The 22,218-nt window shown below is 50.3% G+C and overlaps 3 protein-coding genes across 8 annotated transcripts in view; 1 reads left to right on the top strand and 2 right to left on the bottom strand.

The window, feature by feature from the left end:
• Positions 1-918: 918 nt before the first annotated feature.
• POLL (DNA polymerase lambda) lies at positions 919-12,181 on the bottom strand. Of its 3 annotated transcripts, none has more exons than XM_068197863.1 (9): positions 12,105-12,181; positions 11,057-11,200; positions 10,497-10,791; positions 9,715-9,880; positions 6,856-7,179; positions 6,170-6,343; positions 5,130-5,258; positions 2,997-3,165; positions 919-2,697 (listed from the first exon to the last, which is right to left on the bottom strand). In XM_068197863.1, exons 2-9 carry the CDS (start codon positions 11,169-11,171, stop codon positions 2,333-2,335), a joined length of 1,737 nt encoding a protein of 578 aa, XP_068053964.1. In that variant the 5' UTR covers positions 11,172-11,200; positions 12,105-12,181; the 3' UTR covers positions 919-2,332. The 3 variants fall into 3 exon arrangements, with proteins under 3 accessions (XP_068053964.1, XP_068053963.1, XP_068053965.1); XM_068197862.1 differs by having other exon boundaries at positions 10,497-10,794; positions 12,105-12,180; XM_068197864.1 differs by lacking the exons at positions 9,715-9,880; positions 10,497-10,791 and having other exon boundaries at positions 12,105-12,177.
• Positions 12,182-12,544: 363 nt separating this feature from the next.
• On the top strand, positions 12,545-21,820 carry DPCD (deleted in primary ciliary dyskinesia homolog (mouse)). Of its 2 annotated transcripts, none has more exons than XM_068197868.1 (6): positions 12,545-12,648; positions 12,892-12,972; positions 13,590-13,714; positions 14,524-14,657; positions 18,238-18,340; positions 19,472-21,820. In XM_068197868.1, exons 1-6 carry the CDS (start codon positions 12,585-12,587, stop codon positions 19,574-19,576), a joined length of 612 nt encoding a protein of 203 aa, XP_068053969.1. In that variant the 5' UTR covers positions 12,545-12,584; the 3' UTR covers positions 19,577-21,820. The 2 variants fall into 2 exon arrangements, with proteins under 2 accessions (XP_068053969.1, XP_068053971.1); XM_068197870.1 differs by lacking the exon at positions 19,472-21,820 and adding an exon at positions 18,656-18,703.
• Positions 21,303-22,218, bottom strand: part of FBXW4 (F-box and WD repeat domain containing 4) — a 60,498-nt gene continuing 59,582 nt past the window's right edge. For all 3 annotated transcript variants that reach the window (XM_068197865.1, XM_068197866.1, XM_068197867.1), the window contains one exon: positions 21,303-22,062. In XM_068197865.1, the coding sequence (XP_068053966.1) occupies positions 21,946-22,062 (117 nt within the window). In that variant the 3' untranslated portion in view covers positions 21,303-21,945. The remainder of the gene's footprint in view (positions 22,063-22,218) is intronic.

The following is a 22,218-nucleotide window of genomic DNA, read 5'->3' as shown; positions in this document are numbered from 1 at the left end:
AGGAAGAGCTTGCCCTGGCATCCAGAGCTGGAGGCAAACCTGTGCTCATCAAGGCACAAAGCTGAGCAGCCCTGCATTGTGCTCCCTGCCTCAGCCCAGGCAGAAAAAGGCCCGTGGCCTGTCAGATAAAAGGCAGCCTCCCCACCAAACCTCGCTGTGGGCCAGGACTATCCCCAGCCCTGGACAAGGCCAGATGTGGTGCTGCCCAGCCAAAGCTGGCTGACTGTAAGGATGGGGACCCCTTTCCCTGAGGGGTGGTCCCTGGGCCGCACAGCCCTCCTGAGGTCAAAGTGTTCTCCCTGGACCTGGTCTGAGGTTGCCTCCCTTCTGCTCCTGGGTAACCCAACTCAGTTCTGGCTGCTTCTGCCTCAGCAGCCCTTGTCCTTCTCCAGCTTCTCCATCTCCCTTTCGAGCCAATCATTCCGGCTGCTCATCTCCATGTGCACGCTTGGCTTCCAGGCTGTTCAGATTCCCCTTGGATAACCAAAGCATTTCCGTGCTTAGGACTCTGAGCTGTGTTCCAGGCAGAGAACAGGAGACAGAACAGCAGCCAACTCTCACATGCCCTACTGTTTGATGCATACGGAAAACCTGTCAGCAATCTTTTCCTGACTCCACACCTGAAGAAAGAGCTCAAACCAAGGCCCAGAGCTCAAGAATTCCGAGTCAGGGAACAGCCAATCCCAGCTTAGCCACATGGCCAGCTGGATGCCAGGACAGAGGATGGGATGGGAGGATGGTGGCCAGCAGCTCCCTGCCCTGAGAGCCAGAAGTGCTGGTCCAACAGTATGATATCTCCACTGCGTGTTCTCCATCTCCACTGAAACCAGAGAAATGGAGCAGCACAGGAGGAGCTCCTGGTAAGCCACATGACAAAGTCCCAACAGTCACAGTGCAGAGAGCAAAAAGCAGAGATACCAAGGGAAAAGAGAGAAGGGATTTATTTATTATACTTCATATTTCAAAGCACCAAGACATGCCAAAAGACATTCATTTCCCTCAGGTGTCCAGCAGAAAGGCTGGGTTGACAAATGCCACTGCTGGGGTGTGGGCCACCCCAGCAAAGCCCCAGCCCTACTGGTGCCCAGCAGCCACAGGAACTGTGCAAACCCACCTGGTTTGTGCCTGCCCTAGCAGCAAACAGGCAGCTTTGTCACTGTCTGTGATGGGGCCAGATCCCCCACAAGGGAGCAAGAGCCCCGGGGTCCTGGCACAGAAATGCCCACCATAGCACCTCTGCCAGGAGCAACCACTGCAATACCTGTAACAGACAGAGCACTCAATGTCTCTGGGAAATTCATCTCCACAATATAAAGTAGTCGATGTTTCCTGAGAAATAAAATTCACTCCCATGGAACTCGTGGGACCAGCCACACGCGCATGTATACACAAACACACACACACTCTCCCTGATCAAAGACCACATGACTCCATGGCTTCCGCACAAAAAAAGGGGAAAAGGTTTTGCTTTGCCCCAATTAGAACTCATCTCCTTGTGTTTCTCTCTGTCTCCATTCCTCCTACAGACAGACACACAGCACTGCTGGGTTACATTCAGTGCCATTACATTCAAATCCCTCCTGAGCACAGCTCCACAAGCTGTGAGTTCTGTTCCTCTCCTGCACCAAGAAAGGTCGTCTTGGGCCAGACCAGAGCTCTGAATAAATCTGGAGGATTCTCAGAACACAAGGCTGGGAGCAAGTAGGTACAGCACCTCAGGTCCCTATGTCTCTTTCAAGGCTTAGCTGGCACCAGGGAAAGCTGGTGGCAGTAACAGCAGCCTGGCCCTGTGCAATGGGACCCATCAAAGGGCACATCAGCTCAGAGAGGACACAGCAGCAGCACAGGTTAACCCCTTGAGACTCCTGCAGTAGCAGCTGCCAGTAGTGAGGAGGAAGGCCTGTCACAGAACTAAGCTAGACCTCTGCTACCTTCATTCACAGCTCAGAATAGAAATTTCAGAGTGTCAGTGCTCAGATACAGAGGAAGATGCTTCCCACTTTCTTTGTTCCCAAGCACTGACAGGAGCTGGATCACAGGGTTCTGCAACCCAATCTTCCAAAGTTGGGGAGAGCAGGATCAGGGTAGCTGATGGGCAGTGAGCCCTTTTGGTAGCCACACCAAGAGAGCAATTCCAGTGTGCTTCCAGCACAGCCTCTGCTGAGGAAGCCACAGAGCTCTGTCCAGCAGCCAGGCCTCATGCATCCAAGGAGCCCCAGTTTGCTGGTATATGTTCCTCAGCCTGCAGACACCACAGAGCCTTGCCACCACTGGGGAAATCAAATCCTTCAAAACAGCAGCACAGCAGCAAGCCCAGGGTGACAATCAGGCATCACCAGTCCCGTTCGGAGGGCTCTCGGTAAGGCAGCCCCAGCTGAATGAAGACATCTCTCTCGGTGGGCGTGGGCAGAGTATGGCCAGATGCCACCTTGGCACCCCCAGGGCCTCGCACCACGGCCGAACTGAGCGCATGCTCCGACAGGCTCATGCCCTTGGTCTTGGCCAGGGCGCGCATGGAGCGGTTGAAGTGAGCCGAGCCCGTGAAGTAGAGCAGGGCACAGGCGAACTCGCTGTATGGCACCACGATGATGTCCAGCCGGCGGTGACGCTGCGCCGGCCCGGGCAGGCGGCACACGCCCAGGTACTTCTGCTGATCACCGTTGTCCTCCTGACTCACCAGGTCATCTGTAAGGAAGCCTGGGAAGAGAGAACAGGCCAAAGGGAACTCAGTGGTAGATGGACACCTCCATGCTGAACTCCCCACTGCCCAGAGAGCAGAAGAGATGTCTCATAACATGCTGTGGGACCCCAGGGATAACATGCTGAGCTGCAGCAATATTCCCTCCTTAAAGCTACAGTTGAGACAGGTCCAGGGACAGTAATTTTAAACACTAACAAATGTCCCATCCTTGGGAGAAGTGATCACCTATGCTTCAATGAATGCCACCCACCTCATTGCCTTGGCCATTCTAAGAGCAGCTTCCCCGCCCTCTTACCGCTCCTGCGGAGGCTGTTGAGCAGCTTGTTGAACACCCCACGGTGAGACTGCCCATCTGGGTGAGTGACCAGCACATCCACATCTCCACAGGTGGCCTTCCCCCGACGGTAGGAGCCACAGGCAACACACACAAGGCCAGGCTTCAGGGCCAGGGCAGCTTGTCTGACCTTCAAGAAAGGGATGAGGAGTCAGAGGCCAGCCTCTTCATGCCCTTTCCATCAAGGCAGTAAAGGATCTCATGCCTGCCTTGAGGCCTGTCCTGCATCTCTAGAGTCTGCATACACTTGGCAGGCATGGCACGCTGCCCCACAAAGAAGGCTGGCCTGCTATCAGGGGAGGAGTGAGCCAGAGAGGCCTCCGCCCAGTCCTGCAAACATCCTGCACAATGCCACACCATACAGTGATCGACCATCAGCTCTCGGGAGCACTGGGTTGGGACAAGCAGGAATATGAAGGGGCAAAGTACTGCACAAGCTTTCAGAGGCTTCAGTTTCTGAGACAGCATGAGATAAGAGGTTTTTCAGCTGTCCTACAAGCACATGGCTCACTAGCTCTGCCCACAAAGTAAATCAGTTCAACAGGTGATAGTCACAGGCCCTGTTTCAAAAACAGGGATGGGCTCATGAAGTCTCTCCAGCAGAATCCAACACAGCAGGAAATCTGTGTGTACCCCTTGGAGTTCACTCCTGGAAGGAGCTCTGCCTCTCCAGGAGAACTGGGCTTCCTGACCCAGAAAAAGCACAATTGTCCCAGCATTTTAGACCAAAGGGCTGCCAAAATGCTGCTGCCAGCCTTCAAACACATAATAAGAACTTCCCCTATTACAGTCTTCTCCAAGCTGGACCCCAGCTCCTGTTTTGTGCAGACAGTGCTAACTCTGATGACTTCATTCATTACATGTTTAAGAAAGGCTCCCAAGTCCCTGACAGGCCTAAAGTATTCTTGGTCTGATTGTGCCAATCACCCTGCTGGCAGCAAATAATGAGGGGCTCAGCAATTCCTAGTGATGGGGCCATCACAGAGGCTGGGGTTCAGCAAGGCAGTGTCCGTGCCCACAGCCCCTTGTCACTCTTGGGGATCATCCTTCATTAGCAAGAGATAAACCCATTAACCTTTGCCCCAAAGGTGCTCCAAGAAGCCACAAGCCTTTCTCATGCGGAGCAAGCCCTCCTCTGGTGGTTTTGCCCCCCTTCTGCTTTAAATGAAGATTTCTAGAAAACTCCCAGCCCTACCCGAGAGCCTAAAAGCTCCTCAGATCTCACTGTGACAGGCAGCACAGACAGTGACTAATCCCTCATTCTCTCTCCAGGGCCTGGATCAGAGGTGTGTGCGTGTGTATGGAGGGAAGCACAGTAATCCCATCAAGATAACAATAGACCCACTCCCAAGAGCCAGCTCCTCAGCCCAGCCTGCCTGGGAAAGGGACCACTCACCACCAAAATGGCTAATCCGGCACATAGGACTGACACCCCAGCAGGAGCCTGGCAGGAAGGCATTCTTCATGGCCAGGCCCTGTGGCCGAGTGACAGGGTCACACTGGCTGCTGCTTCCATGGTGATAGGAGAGCACAGGGGTAGCAATGACAGTGTGTCCCCCAGGCTCTCTGCTCACATTAGGGTACACTGGCTTAGCACCCCATAGTCATGGAGTGCCACAGCATCCTACAGCAAGCAACACTCGTTTGCAGCCTGGATCCCCTTTGCTTCCACCAAGGATATCCACTCTCTAACTGACAACTAGATCACAAGGAGCTCACAGCTTCCTTCGAAGAAGCAGCACCAGGGACACCTCAGCTGAAAGCAACCATTCCAGACATGATGAGAGGCAAGAAAGCAGAGCTAGGAACCTGCTTATCCCACCATGCCACATGCAGCCTTCTTCAAAGCAGTGTGTAGGACTGATCCCTGTGAAGTATCCTCCTCCTTGCCAGGCACTCAGACTGAACCTTCTTATGGGGCAAGGCAGGAGCCTTGTGTGCCCATGCCCAAAAAAGGTCCCCCAAGCACTGACCCCACTCAGAGGAGAGGCTGAAGAGCTCAGCTATAACATGAGGGCTATTTTCACAGCGTGTACCTTCCTGTCATGTCTTAGCAGGTACTGCACTCTGAGGGCCCGAAGCCAAGCTACTCACGGTCTGCTCTATTTCTGCAGCTTCCTCCCGAGGCATGCGCTCCAGGAAATCCGCGTAGTGCTTCAGCCCCACAGCCTGCTGGCTGGTCAGAGTGGCCTTGGTGCGGATGTCATCCAGTGTCCGGAAACCCTAGTGCAGACCATGTGCTGACATTCAGACATCTACCAAGACTTTGCTCTTTACATACTTTCCACCAAGATTTGGGAAGACTGTATTTCGTCTGTCTCAAGTTCAGGCCAAGTCACAGTTTCTGAGATCACATGTAGAGAACACTTTAAGGCCTGGTTCCTGAAAGAAGGGATTTAGGCAATTGCACTATCCCTGCACACCTCTAATCTCCACCTCCTCTCACAGAAGGCAACTGCTCTTAAGGCATGGTGTCCCTACATCCTAAAGGAAAACAATGCAGGTAAAGGAACAACACCCACAACATCCCAAAGAGGGAAAGCTGACAGCACGAACACAAATGTATTTTTAAGACAGTCAAGAATCCAGTCACAAACCAAACACTACAGGAAACCAGGCTTCATTAGCTCATGCTCAGAAGACAAACTGCTTTTAAAGAAGGAACCCACCCAGTAGGCTGGGTTGCTCCTGTTGGCACAATTATTTCAACCTGATTCTTGTAACTTCCAGACAAGATGGATGGCTACTTTGACAGCTACAGGTCAACAGCCAGCAATTGCATCAGGAGCTCTCATGGCCAAGATGCCCTGATTCAAGCCTGGCTCTCAGCAACATCATTGCCATGACTACTGTGACATGACCTCCAAGAAGTGATGCTAGAGCAGAGGCAGCGTATCTCCCATTCCTCTTCTCCACATCTTTGTCCTTTACCTGCCCCAGCACAACGAAAGTCTCAGCTGGGTGCTGAGACACAATGGGACCCAACCTCATAGTTCTTCCCCAAAAACCCCAGACTTAAATCTTACCTGTAGGTATTGGCAATTAAAACCTATTTGTGAAAGTAATTCTCCTACACTCAGCAGCAGTCTTCAAACCATAACCTGAGAGCCTCTTGTGTAAGGCACTGAACTTACCTGCTGGTACCACATCTGAGCTGTCTTGACCCCTGCTCCCCAGATGTTGGAAAATAACTCCAGCACAGGCACACTCTCACTGATGTGATCCAGCTTGCGCAGGTGCCCACTCTCCAAGATCTCCAGGATTTTCTCTGCCATCCGCTTCCCAATCCCAGGGATTTTACAGGCTTCCTAGAAAGAAACCCGAGCTGCTACTGGAAAAGCAAAGATCATAGACCAGCTGGGGAGCTGCTACTGACTCAGAGCGTGGTTATTCATTTGATGAGTAAAGGGTAAGTGGTAGGACTAGTCCTGCCTGACGGTCTCCTCTCTAGCCCAGGCTTACCTTGGCTGATCAGTTCAAGTGGAAAAGGACAAGCCTGCAGACTAGGACTGAAACACGAACACATTGAACTGCTGGACTGCCACAGCCCCTAAGACTCATATCCACTTCGTTTTACATATTATCACTTTCGGTGGCCAGTTGCTGTTGATGAAAAGGAAGGTGAAAATGATCCCTGCATTGTGTCTAAGGAAGGCATTTATCTTGAGAGTGTCCAGATTTGGCCCTAAAAGGCTCAGATTCCATTTTTCTACTGTTCTGCAAACACTGTGTGTGGTCAATAAATCTCAACTTGCACTTGCTATACAACTTCCATCGAAGGTCTGTCTCCCTGTTCCACCCCCCTAGGGAGGTGTTTTACCTGGTAGGAGGTGACTGGTTTGTGGTAGCTCTTGAGTGCATTGATTGCTTTGGAGTAGCCCAGAGCTCTCCATTTGTCCCCCTGGACAGAGTAAGCCTTTGCCAGCACTTCCAGCTTCTCTGTGATGCACTGGTTGTGATTTTCCTTCTTGGTGTTGGAAGACTGGGCACAAACCCACTTGCTGGGAGGCTGGGCCACTGTGTAAGAGCTGTCACTGATCTCCTCTGATGATTTCACAGGGTAGTGGCCAGAAATCAATGCTTCCAGGTCTCCCTGGGTGACACCAGCATCTTCTCCTTCACTGTCTTCATAATCAGAGTATTTCTTTAGGGAAAGATCAGAAAGCAGCCATGTAAGAATAAGTGCATGCCTCATATGTCCCCTTGGCACGAGCTACTTCTGATATTAGGAAGCCAGAGCACTAACTACCCTCCCTCCTGGGCACGCCACGCTCCAATTGCCACCTCTAGAAGTGGCTGGTTATATGCACACCACAGTTCCTCACACCTCAAGCTACACATGCACATCTCACACTGCACAGGAGACTATACTGCTGTCTACCTGTGATTCAAGCACACAGTCCCCTCTTACAGCCAAGCCCCTAACTGAGGTAAGACACTGAGTAAGTGAGCAACTGCTGCCAGCAGCAAGGTATGACAATGCCAAAATCCCTGGCTGGCAGAGATGCTGACTCCCTATTCCCACTGGGAAACCTTTAGCTTGTCTGGGGGCAGCATAGGCACATCTCTCACATTCAGACTCAGCAACTTCTACCTCATGATGCAGATGACAGCAGATAGGCACTGAACTTTGTTTTCACTTTACAGACACAAAATCTTAACAAAAGTAGTAAATTTAAACTCCCTCATTTTCCCCATGGCTATCTGCAAGAGAAAAGGGGGAGGAAGGAAGGACACAAAGGACCTCACATTCCTCAGTGACAGAAGAAAGAACCAATGTGTGCATTTGCTGATACCCTCAGCATTAAGATGCCTCTGTGTAGACTTAAGAAACAATGAGCCTCGGCTTCAGGTAATGAACAAAAGGGGATAGAAGTGGAAAGCTGCACAGAGGCTTTGCAGACTGCTTTGCTCACTGGAGTCCCATCTCCTCTGATTTATAAACAGGGAGTCTTCGAAGATCCAAGAGCTTCTGTGTTGTGGAAGTAACTCTGAATGATGCAGGGTTGTTTGGGATCAGTCCAGCAATTACATGCGGCACACCATGTTCTGTTATGAGTTTTGGCAGAGTGTGAACCTAAGTAAGAGCCACATTCTTACAACCTCTGGTTCTGCTGGCTGAGGAGGTAGGAGGTCTGGAGACACATAGATGGGATGTGTTTTGCAGTTTAGTTTTATAACTGTGAAAACTGGGTAAGATTGAAGATTTGATAGACTTAATCAGTTTGTCTTGAAATGCAACTCCCTTGAGATGCTGCTCTCTCTAAGGGCAGCAAAGCCTCAGAAGGCTCAGATAAGTCAGTAAGCCCCTTAAAAGCATATAAAGGAGCATGTTATCCATTCACAACACAGACAACTCTGCAGCTGGAGCTGGAAGCAATTCCCGTCCTCTTGGTCAGCAGTGTCACACAGGTGAAACAGCTCTTAAACCCCTGACTCTCAACACTTCATCAGCAAAGCTGATGGACTCTTTACAACCACATGTGCAAAACCAACTAGTAGCAACAGGCTGCTTGAGAGGGAGACAGGCAGCCTGGGGTGACAGCCCTGGGTCCACGGAGAGTAACTGGCACTGCTTACAGAGGCTGCCTTGCAGAGAACTACTGCATCTGGATGCCAGTCAAAAAGTGGCTGCTAGTCTGACTGTAACAGGACTTCTTCACAAGAGTTTACACCCAAAGGCAGAACTCCCAGATTAGTCTCTGTTTAGTATGAACCACTGACACCCATCATCTCCTAGAGAAAAAAACATCCACCCAAGCTAGAAAAGACTCTGTGCTTAAAAGCTACTTCAAAACTAAGTTTCAGCTTTATTGTTGTAGCTGGGTCTCAAGTGGTTGGTATTGTCTTTAAAGCATATCCCACTCCTCCCCAAGTCACACAGATCTAAGCTTGGGACAAGGGATTTTACTGAAATGTCTATAAATGTGGCTTTTGTGCCCTCAGCAAGCTGCCAGGTAGAGCGTAATTGCAGGCTTTGGGCTACAAAATTTTGGACTGTGTTGCAAAACAGATGCCAGCAATACAAGGCAGCTGCTGGGGATGTTTGAGGTAACTTTGCTACAGATAGATCTGAATGACACAAATGCCCAAGAATTCAGCAAATTTGAGCAAAAATACAGAGAAAGGCAGGAAAGCTAACAGCAGGCCAGAGAAGCTGACTCACAGCAGAATCCACTGATAACCCAACACAGATATTTTAAGAACACCTCCATGATCCTTCTGGTAGCAACCTGATCCACTGTACAAACATGTGTCTGAACAGGGTGTTTGCCAAGGAGTGGAGAACTGGTCCATATGGTTCAGGCAGGAACATGGGATGAAGTATCAGATACAACTTCCTGAAAAGAAGATATTCTCAGACAGGGAATATTCCTCAAAAGGACATAAGTGAGTATCACCATAGTGAGCCTTGGCCTTATCAGAGAACCAGGACTGTTTCAGCTGGAAATGTTCTGATTTAACAATTTAAGGGCGCTGTTTCTATTCTTAACACCTAAAAAGGACTAAGAGAAGCAGTAACCATGTCCACAGGCTGAGTCTGGCTCACTGGAACATCCAAACACCTTCCCTTTGCTGAGAAAATCTCACATGGTATCCTACAGGGATGCTCTTAGCCAGGAAAAGCAGTATGCAGGATCTGCTCACAAGGAGACTGATCGGTGCAGGAAAGTCTCACCTCAGCCAGTTGCTGCTGCCCGAGGGTGCCCAAGCCTCGCTGTGAGGAATCCTCCACCTGGGACTCAGTACTCGTTTTCGCTGCTTCCTCCTCTGCTGTGGGCTGGATTTTTTCTCTGTCCAGGATCTGTTGCTGTTCTTTCTGGAATTTCTCCTCCTCCAGGTACCTGCCATGGACCGGGTGTCTCAGTACAGGAGAAGGGGGACTTCTCAACCCCCAGAAGTTTGACCAAGAAATCCTTCTGCATGTTTTGGGATGGACCAAACAACCCACATGAATTGTACTCTCTCAGATCACAGATTAATTACTCTGGTTTTAGCTCAACTCCCCAGTTAACAACTACCTTGCTGACCTGCAACTTCCACTCCTACCTACCTCACTCTTAGACTCTTTCTCTCCAAAACACTGCCAAAACATTCTGATCCTAATCTGTGCCTGCTGCTCCATTCTTAATTTCCTCTTGTGCCTAGTTTCCAATTTCTCTCTACCTTTCATCTGCAATAAGTAAGAAACAGTATTTAATTCTCCATATTTTAAGAGACATCTTGTTATCACTGATGGATCAGGAAGAGGTGCCTTTAGCACCTGTGGCAAATGATAGGACTTCTGGTGGTACTTCTGGGCCCTATTATATGTTTTGCCACCACACAGAACTTTGAATCATGCTCACAGGAGCTGCAAGGAGTTGCAGTCCAAGATTTTGAGCAGAGGTCAAATTGTAGTGCTGTTCAGTTTAGGATAGAGGAAATGCAGGGAGGAATGGCAGTGTTGCATTTGCATACCTGTGAGGGATAAAGACACCATAGCCAGCAGTACTCAGCAGCTTCTGGTCTCTAATGCAAGCACTAAGCCAGGCTGCCTTCACCAGCTGCAGCCCCGGGCGCAGCTTGGTTAATCTGAGGAGCCGAAAGGCGCGCTCACAGTCCATGTCCTCAGCCACAATGACGTGTGTCACCTCCGAGGAGAGCTGGCTGTGCACGGCACCCCCGTTCTGGACAATCTGCCTGCGGAAGATCTCGGCCCTGGTCTGGCCAATGCCGGCTTGCAGCACGTAGGCGATGACTGGTTTCAGCCACTCTGCTGAGGAAAGCACAGGGGCAGGGACACAGTGAAAGAGAAAGTGCCCCAACCCAGCAGGGCTACATCTCTCACACGGGACTTGATGGCACCAGCCCTGGCAGGCAGTCTTTGGGGGGCTCCAGCTGGACACACCAAACCAAGCTGGCCATGACCACTTCAGAAAACACACTGAGAGCCAGAAAAAGCCTTTGGAAAACAGCACTTGCAGTTAGCACGCTGGGTATAAGTATTGTATCCTGCCTCACAGGGACACAGGACTTACCCTCAGGTATCTCTGTTCCTTCCTCTTTCGGGATCTTTGGAGGGATGCTTTTCTCCGAGTCATCCCTCACCTTCTTCCTCTTGGGAAAGGCTTTGACAATCCCTCGTGGTTCCATAGGCCCAGTGGGAAGGTTAGCAGCAATTGCTAAACACAAACAAGAAAGAGCAAGGTTGCTTAGATCTTACCTAACCACAACTCCAGATTCACTCACGTTGCTCACTGTCTTTGTTGTTTTGAAGTTCTTTGTTGTTGCCTTTCAAAAATGCTCACCCTGAGAGGAGGCAACCAGAATCAAGAATTGCAGCCCACAAGGTCAGAAAAACCAAAGTCAGAAAGTCACTTAAGTTAACCCTACCTGAATGTCTTAGAAGCCTCTACGGCTGAGTTCTTACAATGGAAAACATTCAACCACTTTAACATTTTAGAGCTCCTATCTGCTCAGCCTAAAGAAGCAACTTTATTTCCCAGGTATTTCTTAAGCACATTCCCAAGAGGGAAACACTTCTCCTGCCAGGGTTGAAATCCAGTCACCTATGAGACAAAACACTGATTGACACCAAGTGTTTCACACAGCCACAAGAGGAAAACTTCCAACTGGGCTTCATCTGGAAATAGCAAATTACTGAAGATTAACTAGCTAAGTTCGATGTGGGTACAACTGTAGCTTTACCGTGACAAGCCTTACAAACGCAAACTTTGGAGCTTGAACTACCGGGACACAAGGAAGCTCAGTTTTTTATAGCCCAAACAAGCCCCTTCCATGTGGCTGCAGCGCTGAGTGAACACCAGCTTGGTTTCCTCTCTGTGTAGCACTCTGTGTTTCTCTCAGAGCTCTCACACACAGTCCACCACAAACCTATCCTACCAAACCCGGAAAAGCTGGAAATGGTCCCATCGGGCCATGGCTTCCTGCTATATTGACCTTCTCGTCTCGGCACTAAACATAATCCTCTGAAGACCAACCGAGAGCTCGACTCAAGCCCTCACTTCTGTGAGGAGGAGTTCAACTTCACGGGAACAGAAATCCTGCTACATTTCTAAAACTCACCTTTGCTGAAACGTTTCAGTTTTCAGGACGTTTTGACCAAAAAAAAAAAAAAAAAAAAACCAACCTCTGGAAACAGCAATCCTTTCTATTAGATAGAGAAAAAGCCCACAGCAAAAGCCCGCCAAGGCTCTGGGTGCCCAGGCAGGCTCCAGGGCTCGGAAGTGTGTTTCTGCAGGCTGTATTTTCACTCCCATAAACCACAACGCACGCGCCGGGCACCAAACCTGCCTTGCCAGCCTCCTCAGGCCGCCAAGGTTTCAAGGCCACCAGCTCGGGTCTGGCAGCACCCACAACCTCGGGGGCAAGAGCGACCCCCCGAGCTCGCGGCTGCGCCCGGCGGAGCTGAGGGAAGGCAGAAGCCGAGGGGGGACAGCCGGCGAGGGGAAGGGCCCCGAGGGAGCGCGGGGCCCGGCCGGGCCGGAAGCGCATCCGGCCGGCGGGCGGAAGTTTCCGCGTTGCCGCGGCGACGGCGCGGCCGCCATGGCGGTGCCGAGCTGGCTGGAGCGGCTGCGGGCGGCCGGCAAGACGGCGCTGGTGCATGACGGTAACCGCGGGCGAGGGTCGGGATAGCCCTCGACTGCCCCTGCCGCGGGGTGTGGGGTGGTCCTGCAGCGAGCGGGCGCGGAGGGGAGCGCTCCTGGGCACAGCCCCGCACCCCGGGCAGGGCCCCGGGGAAGGACACAAGGCCATCAACGCGGACAATGGGATAGGGCCCCAGACAGTGGGACAGAGCCCTACACCCAGGGTAGGTGTATCCCGTTTCTTCTCACACCTGCCTTGCCTCTAGGGAAGCGGAATATCCACTACTTGTTCGAGGATGGGAAGGAGATGGCCGAAGAGTACGACATTAAGACGGGCCAGTTAATAAGTAAGTGGTGCTCTGCAGGGCAGTAGGTCTGTACCGTTAGGGCTGGGGTGTTGAGATGGACCACCTGGCCAGGAACAAATCATCCCTGCCTATTCTGGGAGACAGTCATGTAGCAGAATTTTGTAGGGACAGAAGTAGGGTCCAGCTTGCAGCCAGAGTTCTCTGACTTTTATGGCACAGCAGACCTTGCTTTAGCCCAGGATTTCCCCCAAACATCCCATGTGTCACAACATGGATGGACTAGATGGGATTGCCATCACAGTTGCCAGGCACCAAGTCTGTACCGCATGAAGGGCTGAAATACGCTTTTTGGTGGCTTCTGCTGCCGCAAACAAAGTGTTGTTTATGGCTCTTGTCCAAAACCACATCAGCTGCAGCACAGCACCTGTCGCAACCCCACCGTGGCTTCAGCACCAAGTAGCAAAAAAGAGACATTCAGCACAGAATTTCTGACCTAGGAATAAGCCAACTAGCAGATCAACTCACACCAAAGTCGAAATTACTGGAATTAAGATACGTATATTCATGTCATCTCGGTGTGCTGGGCAGCTTTGGCAGTCAGTTGCTGGAGTTCTTAGAGAGCAGAAGAATGAAAACCCTTCTTCTCTCTTCCCCAGGTAGAAAATGGCGAGAGAAGAACACCCTTGGGGGCACCGGCAAGTGGCAGGTGGAAGTGGGAGAGCCAACCTCGCCACTCCTGGGAGCACTGGAGTCAGAGCTTATAACAGAGAGCAGTTCAAATGTATGTAAGGGTCTGCAGGTACCACTGCACCTAAAACTACTTTGTCTTGTGCTTACAGCGGTAGTTGGTAGAGCACAGGTCACCAAGAGACAGCCTTAATGCACCCAGCACTCTGCTACAAATCACCGCAAAACTGCAGGGCTGAGTAGAAAGAAGGCACAGCTTAGGTTTTTTAGGAGTCTGCCAAGAGATTTGTAGTTTCCTTAAGTAAAGAAACTGTACTGCTGTGTTGGCCAACTACTATCCTGTCTTGAAAGAGTAGGGTGACAGGAATGCCAGTGCCAGGACAAGTCAGGGGATAGAAAACAAAGATGATAGCATTGAAAGGCACAGGCAATGCATAGCAGGCTGCTCCCTAATAGGGCACAGCTTGATTCATCTTCACACCCCTCTAGCTGAGGGCGCAGCTGTTTTAGTCTCTCATTATCTTTTCAGAAGCTGTGCTTCTGAAACACAAGCACAGCTCTGCACCACAAATTGGGGCAGAGCTCAGACTGAATCCAGCAGGTTCCTAGAGCAGGCAGAGCTCAGTATTTGGTTGTCTGTGAGGAAGAGGCCCCTGTAACCCTGTACTGCAAGGCTTCCTCACTGAACACTTTCAGCCTCCTGCAAGCAGTGCCCTGGGCCATGGCAGAGCAGCCCTAGCTGTAGGAAAGCGGTGCTCAGGCAGCTTCTTGAGTTACTCCCTAATGCTCCAGTGTGAAAGAACAGCTGTTCCCATGTGGAGTCTCACAAGGTAGTACAGGAAGGAGACAGGGAGGAGAGGAGACAGCTGGAGAGGCCTTGCTAAAGGTACTTGTTTGCTGTAGCCTATCTTCACGAGGAAGGATACCCTGAGCAGCTTCCAGTGGCGGATCCGTAACCTTCCCTACCCCAAAGAGGTCTACAGTGTCTTCGTGGAGGAGGAGCAGCGCTGCTGCGTCATCCGGACCACCAACAAGAAGTCAGTAAGGACAGCACTGCTGGTGCTGACAGTCCCTTGGGGTGGGCTGGCACAGGGAGCAGGCTAGTGATTGCACAGGGGGCTGTCCCCTCTTCTGTCCCCAGTGTGCAAGGGCTGAGGGGCCTCACCTTGCAGCACATGTCTCCTGCTGCCCAATTTCCACTCCCAACTGCCTCAAACACATTTACAAGTAGGGCCCCCCAAGCTCTGCATTGGCCACTGCAAACTCATCTTGGCCCCTGCAGGGTGGTGCTTGCACTGTTCTTACAATCAGATGTCATTTTCTTAGAAAAATAAAGAGCCTGCAGGCCTCTTGAAGCTAGAATATTCCATTTTCTCCCTCTGATTTAGGCACTGCATCTCAGAATGCTGCAGGATTCAACATGGATAGCAAAGTCATGAGCACCCAAACAGATCTCCCTGCATAAACATGTTTATTAGTGATGTGATCTGGAGGTAGCAAGCAAAAAAGACAGACTGAATCTGGGAAGGAAGCACTACAGTGTTCTGCCAAGAGAGATGTGAGATGGGAGGAAGAAAATGGAAAATGCTGTTAAAGTCACACCTTACAGTGTGTCAATATATGGCATCTCACAAGGAATGAAACACGCGCTGTGTCCCAAAGCATCTACAGCCTCAGATAAGCCAAGATGAGCTGTAGTATTGGGAAGCGCGTGCATTGGGAACGAGCCTTGGGAGCACAAGGGAAGGTGATGCAAGTGGCTGTAGGTGGTGCTGTCGGCACAGAACTGCGGCCCCTCTGCTGCCGAGGGCTTCGAGACGCGGCACCCGCGAGTCTCCCGGCAAAAGGCTGCTGGACGTCTGCACATCAGCATACCCGGGGGCTCAAAACCAGAAGGCTGGGAAGAGGGAAGTTAACCCATAGAAACAGCAAGCAATTACAGCTCTGATACAGAAAGATGTTGGCCTAAATGCACAGAGAGGGATTCACAGAACAGTGGTGCTTTAGTAGCAAAAGCTACTATGTAGCAAAAGAATGAGATTCCCACCAGTCACACATGGATATCCATGGAGCTAGGACAGGAATGGAGTACTTGATCCTAAATCCAACCACATACTGTCACAGAGAGGCTTATCTCCTGCCAGTCCTAGTGATAGTGGTGTGTATGTGGGAACTTTCTACATAGGTGCCATAAGGTTATGATGTAGCACTGAGGCTTTACCTACGCTCTACCTGACTTCTGGCTTTTTTGTACCACTCTCAGGAGAGTCTTCCATGAGCAGCTGACACTTGTTCTCTCACAGACTAGTGCCAGAGGACCCAAGAGCAACTCATGGCCTGTGTCTGACAGTTAAGGACTTTCAGAATTAAAGCTGAAAGCCACTTCGCTGAGGACAAGAATGACGTTGCTGTCAGTAAGAAGCAGGGACAGACACCAGCACTAGCACACTTAGTACAGGCTCCAGGATATCTTAGATCATTTCTCCTGGGTCTCAGCCAGGGCAAGGCACCACTCAGCAACTAATTCCAAGATAGCAACAACAGCATGGAATCCACAGAGAGAGCGCACATCACTATGGGAGAGAAAGGAAGCCTCGGAGCCTCTCCAACCCTTGGAAGTCAGCCATGCTGCTTCTGAGCAACAGAGCTGTGCTGACCGCCAGCCAGAGGCACAAGTAACAGGATGGGCTGCCAAGTCACTACTGAGTAGCTCAGCTCTAAATTCTCAGCATACCAGTAGCAGTTTTCCCTACGGGCTAACAGAAAGTGGGTTTCCAGTAGGAAAATAACAGAGGTGATTTCACATACATACTGTGGATCTCGGGCCAGGACCCGGGCTTAGAGTGTAATACTGCCCCTTGGCCATGGGGTGAGAGGAGAGGGCAGAGAATCAGCCTGCATCGGCTGGAATAACCACCCATCAGCTACCTCCCCAGCCCAAACAGGAGCTCTTCACTTCCACCAGTCGCTCTGTTCCCTCTGGCCACGGCAAGGGCTGCTCAAGTGGGATTTGCTTAAAACCTCTTGCTGTAAAATAAATCCATTAAACTGAACTCTAAAAACAAACCTAGAAAGCCACCTCCCCAAACGCCAAACCTGATTCAATTATTGTAGTGAGAGGCAGTGGTAATGTTAGGAGGAGGAGGGGTTGGCAAGGCAGATCTGGTTTCCTTTGATCTTGTCACAGATTTTAGTTTGAGGCCAGCCAAAGCCATTCTTCTCCTCTTCTCCTTAGTCCTGGGGCAGCAGAATGCTGCTGTTTCATTGATGACTCCCAAGGCCCTTTGAAACAGTGGGTTTTTTCAGTGTACTGCTTTTTTTTGTCTAATCGGTAAGAAGTTAACACTTCCTTAACATGTCTTTGTGTTCATCTAATCTCTGCTGTTTAACCTTTGACATCTCCCTTATTATCCATGTCTGCCACCTTTTCCAAATACCGACAGCAGTGACAACACAGAACGGTTTGAGCCCTGCGGTAACAAGCCGTGTACATTCCTCCCACTGCACCGGGAAAGCCATTTGCCCTTTGTAGCTGTTTTCACCGTGTCTTGGAAAATAAACTGCAGTTTGGGCAGAGGTAGCTAGAGAGGCCAAGCCTCACACACAGACAGCTGAATTGAGAACCACCCCTCCTGATAGCAGCCACTGCCTATTCCCACTCTGCTCCAGGCACCTCAGTACCAGCTATAGGCCAATTCCTTTGAGAGGACTGCCCACAAGAGTATTGGAAGAGACTAAGAATCCAGCCGTGCCTCTGGGTGGGCATAGGACCACAAGCCAGTGTATTTGGTGCAGCCCCAGAGAGAAGCAGTAGATGCAGGGCAAGCAATGCCAAGCACAGAAGATCTCAGGCAAACACAGACACAGGTCTACAGGGTTGTGGCTCCAAAGTCTTAGGAAATCTCTTAGCTGGCAAAAACCTCTCTGTACTCTACTTGGATGTGAGCGGTTATTGGAAGACTGAGGTAGAAACAGGGAAGGAACAACTAGGAGAGCTGTAAGTGCAGAGGAGCACCACAGCCACCATGCAGGAGATGCTGCATGGAGATGCTGCAGAGCAGAGGCTCAGGTGATTGTGGGCAGTTACACCTGGAGATCTGTGCCTGGGGTATGCATGAGCACCACCGTGCCACCAAAGCAAGAAGCTACTTAGGAAATACAGCAAGAAGTTAAAAAGAGGGGTTTAGGAAGGATTGCATCACAGTAAGTCATATGGCATAAGAGCTTTGACAGCTATTTTGACAAAAGCTAAAGGAAGCTGTTACTTAGAGAGGCCATGAGCAGGGAAAAAGACAAGGAACACGTTGGTAGGGCTGAGTAGTCTAACCATAGCTGGCACTACACATACAGGCAAACTGGAGTGACCAAGCCTGCTGTCACACACCAAAGCTCTTCAGGACTTTGCCAGCTCTGGTTTACAGTTTGGAAGTTTGTTTCTAGCGCTCCTGCTAACCTGGGGGCACCAGCAGGCACACAACATGGCATAAGGGCTTTCTGCCAACCCTGAGAGGACTGTTGTCCTCATGTACACTTTGTAGACCAGCAGTCTGTGTCTCAGCACTCCTAGTGGCAGAATAGAAACCCCACCTTCCTTATTTCTGTCTCTCTCATTTGTAGGTACTATAAAAAGTTCTCTATTCCGGATCTGGACCGATACCACCTCCCCTTGGATGCAGCTGCCCTGAGCTTCACCCATGCCAACAACACCCTGATCATCACGGTGAAGTTTTAACCATGCAGATCAGCACTCTTTATGTCCACAAAGAAGCTTAAGTTCTTATTTGTGGGGAAATGAGGCAGAGCTGAGGGTCACCCATACAGCTCCTTCTCTGTCACACATTCGGTGGGAGTTTCAGATTACACTGGGCATGCTGACACTAGCCTAGAGATCCCTAGTGGCAGGAGAGGCCCTGTTTGCTGCTCAAGGTGACATGCAGGTGTAAGAGTGTCTGTCGTGCCCTATTTTCCATGTATTCCCTCCCTCAGGCCTGAGCAAGCCTCCACTCTCAGTGACACTAAGTTTCTCTTGTCTCAGAGCATAAAAGCCCAAGGATCTGCTGCACTTTGAGGTCTCAAGAGTCTTAAAACAGAATAATAAAAAAATAATCCTGTTGCTTTGTGTCAGAGAGGGAACACTTCCACACACATGGTGGAAGCAAGAGACTAGCAACATGGACACACACTTCTTGTTGCAAGAAGCAGACAGATGCTTTTGAGCAACAGGTGTTTGCCTTATTCAATGCAGAAATCAGCTACACAGAGGGCACACCCTCCATGAGAAACCTGGCAGCAGACCTGGGCTGCACGTGCAGAGGAAATGGGCCAAGAGGAGCACCTTGAGTCCTCCTGAGCTTCTGTTTGCTACTGGCCAAACCTTGCAAAAAGCACCTGCATCTACCACTAAGCTGCAGCTGGGTGAGAGGCCTCTGAGGAGAAGACAGAGGAACTGCAACTCTTACTTCTCTCTGCATAAAAAAAAAACAAAAAACCAAATTATATATATATACATATATATATATATATATATATAACACTTGTGAGCATATGGTCAGTCAGCACAGCAAGGATCTGCTTGCCAGGATTTTCCAGAGGGGTTGGTGGGGGCCAGGATTCCACACCTAACTGGAAAGTTTTACTTGCTCTGCAAAAGACACTCCAGAACTTGGCAAATATCTTTAGCTTGATGGCACCAGCTCTCTAAACGGGCTTCAGAGGCTGCTGGTAATGACAAGGCCTCCCTTGGCAGGAGGGCCCTTGCTGTGCTGGCAGCAACAGGTTGCAGTTGGTCTGCTTGGAGCAGAGGCTGAACAGGCATTCAGGAGTGCTAAGGGCATTTCTCTCTGTCCTACAGTACCAGAAGCCAAAGGAGATCCTGGCTGCAGAAGAGCAGCTGCAGAAGGAGCTGAAGAAGATAAAGGCAGCTAACAGTGGGGATGGAGACTGTAAGACCCAGTAGGCAGTGGCTGCTAAGAGCTTGAGGTGAGGGGCAGCTCTCTGGCACAGCTTCATGGTATTTATTTTGCCTTATCTAATAAAAATATTGTTGTTGTTAACAGAGACATTTGGAGAAATCTCTGTAAGCCCAGGAAGATGGCAGGGCAGTTAACCTGTCTGCTGCCTGGCCTGCTGATTTATGCAGACATTTCATAAAACCATAGAATGGTTTGTGTTGGAAAGGACCTTAAAGATCATCTAGTTCTAACCTCCCTGTCATGAGCAGGGACACCTTCCACTAGAACAGACTGCTCAAAGCCCCATCCAACCTGGCCTGGGAATTTTCCAGGGATGGAATGATCCTTCTATGAATTGTGGGAAGCTATAGTATGCAAAGGAAGCACACCACATCCACAACCAGCAACCCTGCCCCCATCCAACATGACGCCTTGGGAATTCCCCATCTGCCGCCATTGCTGAAGGCAGTAATGTTTGGAAAACAAGAACTCCCTCCTCACACCCATTACTTGCCTGGGATGTGCTTGGAAGCAGCTCCCTCCTGTGCAGTTATGCGGCTCCTCCATGCAGTCAGAAGAATGCTCTGGTGATTTTGGTATCTCTGCAAACAGCATCAATGTTTGGACCTGAGTGGGCACAGCCTATGAAACAGGGTAAAGAGGAAGACATGCAGCTTCTTCCTTAGTGCCAGTCATCCACAATGTGACAGGGCTGTGCAGAGGGCAGGAACCAATGTGCAGCTGCCTCCATTTGCCTGGCAGGGAGGGGAAGCAGTGGCTGGGCCACTGGCCAGCTAAGGAGCTGCAGCTGCCCACCCTTCTGTGAAGGCACAAACATGAACCATTGCAAACCTCACTGCACAGGGACAACCCCAACAGTACTGCTTTACCAACTCCTCCAACAGCCACCCCCTTGCTTAGATTTCTGAATGTTGTTCCATCCCAGTTCATACTTGAACAGTTACTACGCAAGCCTACCCCTACCTTCAAGTGAGCTGCTCATGGGCTCCTAACATAGGTCCCCTGATGAGGCTGCTTTCAAACCATGACAATTCCTTAGAGTCTGGGTCTCCAGCAAACATATTCCTCCAATTCTTGTGCATCACAAGGGAAGAGCAGCCTCTTGACAGTGGAAATGAACATACTAAGTTCTAACAAAGCACCATGTTGAGTGGCTCACCCTAAGAGTGCTCTTAGTTTGGGATAAAACCCTCTCCTCTGCCTATCCAGGACACCCAAACTCAACCAAGTAGGGTTCCCACACTTCCTTCCCCAAGGAGGGCCAGGCCCCAGACACCACTCAAAGCACATTATCTACATCCAATCACACAGCACAGAGCATGCTGAAAGCTATGGTTTTTCAGAGACCCACATCAGGTTCACAAGGATGACACAAAAAAGAGCAGAGCCCACTTGAATGTGTCTACAGGATCCCAGTAAATCACATCCAGCTGTTCATACTGGTCTGATTTGCTGCTTCATTATGCAGGTACCAAATGAGTCACAGATCCTACTTTTTGAATTCTTGTTTGAAAAAGTGACAGGAGATGCAAGCTCCCAGGAACCGCCTTCAATGCAGCAGTGTCACAGGGTGTGGCCAGGGAGAGAGATCTATTAGACATGGAGATCAGCATCTGAAAATAGGTCCATCCTCCCCCACCCACCCAGGCCCCTGCAATCAGCAGGTAACATCACAGCTCCTTCAGAACTTGAAACAAAACATACAATCTCTTTTGTTTCCTTTCAGTTTTATTTAGCAAAACACGACCATTTCAGCCCTGCCAAGTGCATAGCCTGACCTGACAGCCAGCTTGGGGAGGCACACTGAAAGCAGGGCTGGCTCTGCCTTTTAGCTCAATTGTTGCTCTTGGCTGTGAAGGACAACACAAGCAGCTGTCAGAACAGCACGTTAAGGAGAAAGGTGGGCCTCACTCCAGGCACCTTTCCTTCCCTTCCACCAAATCAGTTCACCCCACACACAGCCTAGTCTTACTTCACATGCTTAGAGCTTGGCTGATCTCACACTGACCAGCACACAGCTGATGGGGCATCCTGGCTCAATTTGCCCCTCAAATGATGTATCCACAGGAAAAAAAACAAAGGAAAAAGAAAAAAGGAACACAGTTAATAAAACAATTCCTGACTTGCATAAAATAAAAAGGGTAAAGGAAAATTGGCCTGTTATTTTCACTAACAGGCAGGTAAGGTTGAGAAAGTTTGGCCCTTTGTGCACTCTTCATTGTAGCTTTCTGGCAGGCGAAAAAGTCCCTTCAGAAGCCTTGTGGGCCTTTCTCACCTCTCCTGCCCTGCAATTCCCTGAGCCAAGTGTCAGCTCTGCTGAGTTGGGGTCACCAGAAGCAGCTTGTGGTGCCCTTCACGAGGCTGTGAAGTCCAGAACGTGCAGGGCTGATGCCAGGGCAGCGTACAGGTGGGTGGTACTGAAACGGAGGCAGTACACTGGGCTGCTGGTGGGTGAAGACAGGTGAAAGCTCTGCAAAAAACAGGAAAATGAACCTTTCTGAAACAAGGGCAGCCCAAAGATGCTGGCTGGTGTTACAAATCCGAAGGCTGAGATGTCTGAGAATGCAGGTTTTCCCTGCATATAGGTTAGGTTTGCCATGGTGGACTAGCCCCCAAAGACAGCCCA

The sequence above is a fragment of the Anomalospiza imberbis genome, chromosome 8 (assembly GCF_031753505.1).
Source record: "Anomalospiza imberbis isolate Cuckoo-Finch-1a 21T00152 chromosome 8, ASM3175350v1, whole genome shotgun sequence".
NCBI lineage: Eukaryota > Metazoa > Chordata > Aves > Passeriformes > Viduidae > Anomalospiza > Anomalospiza imberbis.
Note: the sequence above shows the minus strand (reverse complement) of the source record. Positions and strands in the feature narration are given on the sequence as shown.

Coding starts and splice junctions, on each gene's coding strand:
- POLL (XM_068197862.1), bottom strand. CDS start 11,171: ATGGAACCACGAGGGATTGTCAAAGCCTTTCCCAAGAGGAAGAAGGTG. Junction 9,881..10,496: donor GGTGTCTTTATCCCTCACAG/GTATGCAAATGC, acceptor GGTCCATGGCAG/GTACCTGGAGGAGGAGAAAT. Junction 5,259..6,169: donor CTCAGATGTGGTACCAGCAG/GTAAGTTCAGTG, acceptor GGTCTGCACTAG/GGTTTCCGGACACTGGATGA.
- DPCD (XM_068197868.1), top strand. CDS start 12,585: ATGGCGGTGCCGAGCTGGCTGGAGCGGCTGCGGGCGGCCGGCAAGACG. Junction 12,649..12,891: donor GACGGCGCTGGTGCATGACG/GTAACCGCGGGC, acceptor CCTTGCCTCTAG/GGAAGCGGAATATCCACTAC. Junction 13,715..14,523: donor TAACAGAGAGCAGTTCAAAT/GTATGTAAGGGT, acceptor TGTTTGCTGTAG/CCTATCTTCACGAGGAAGGA.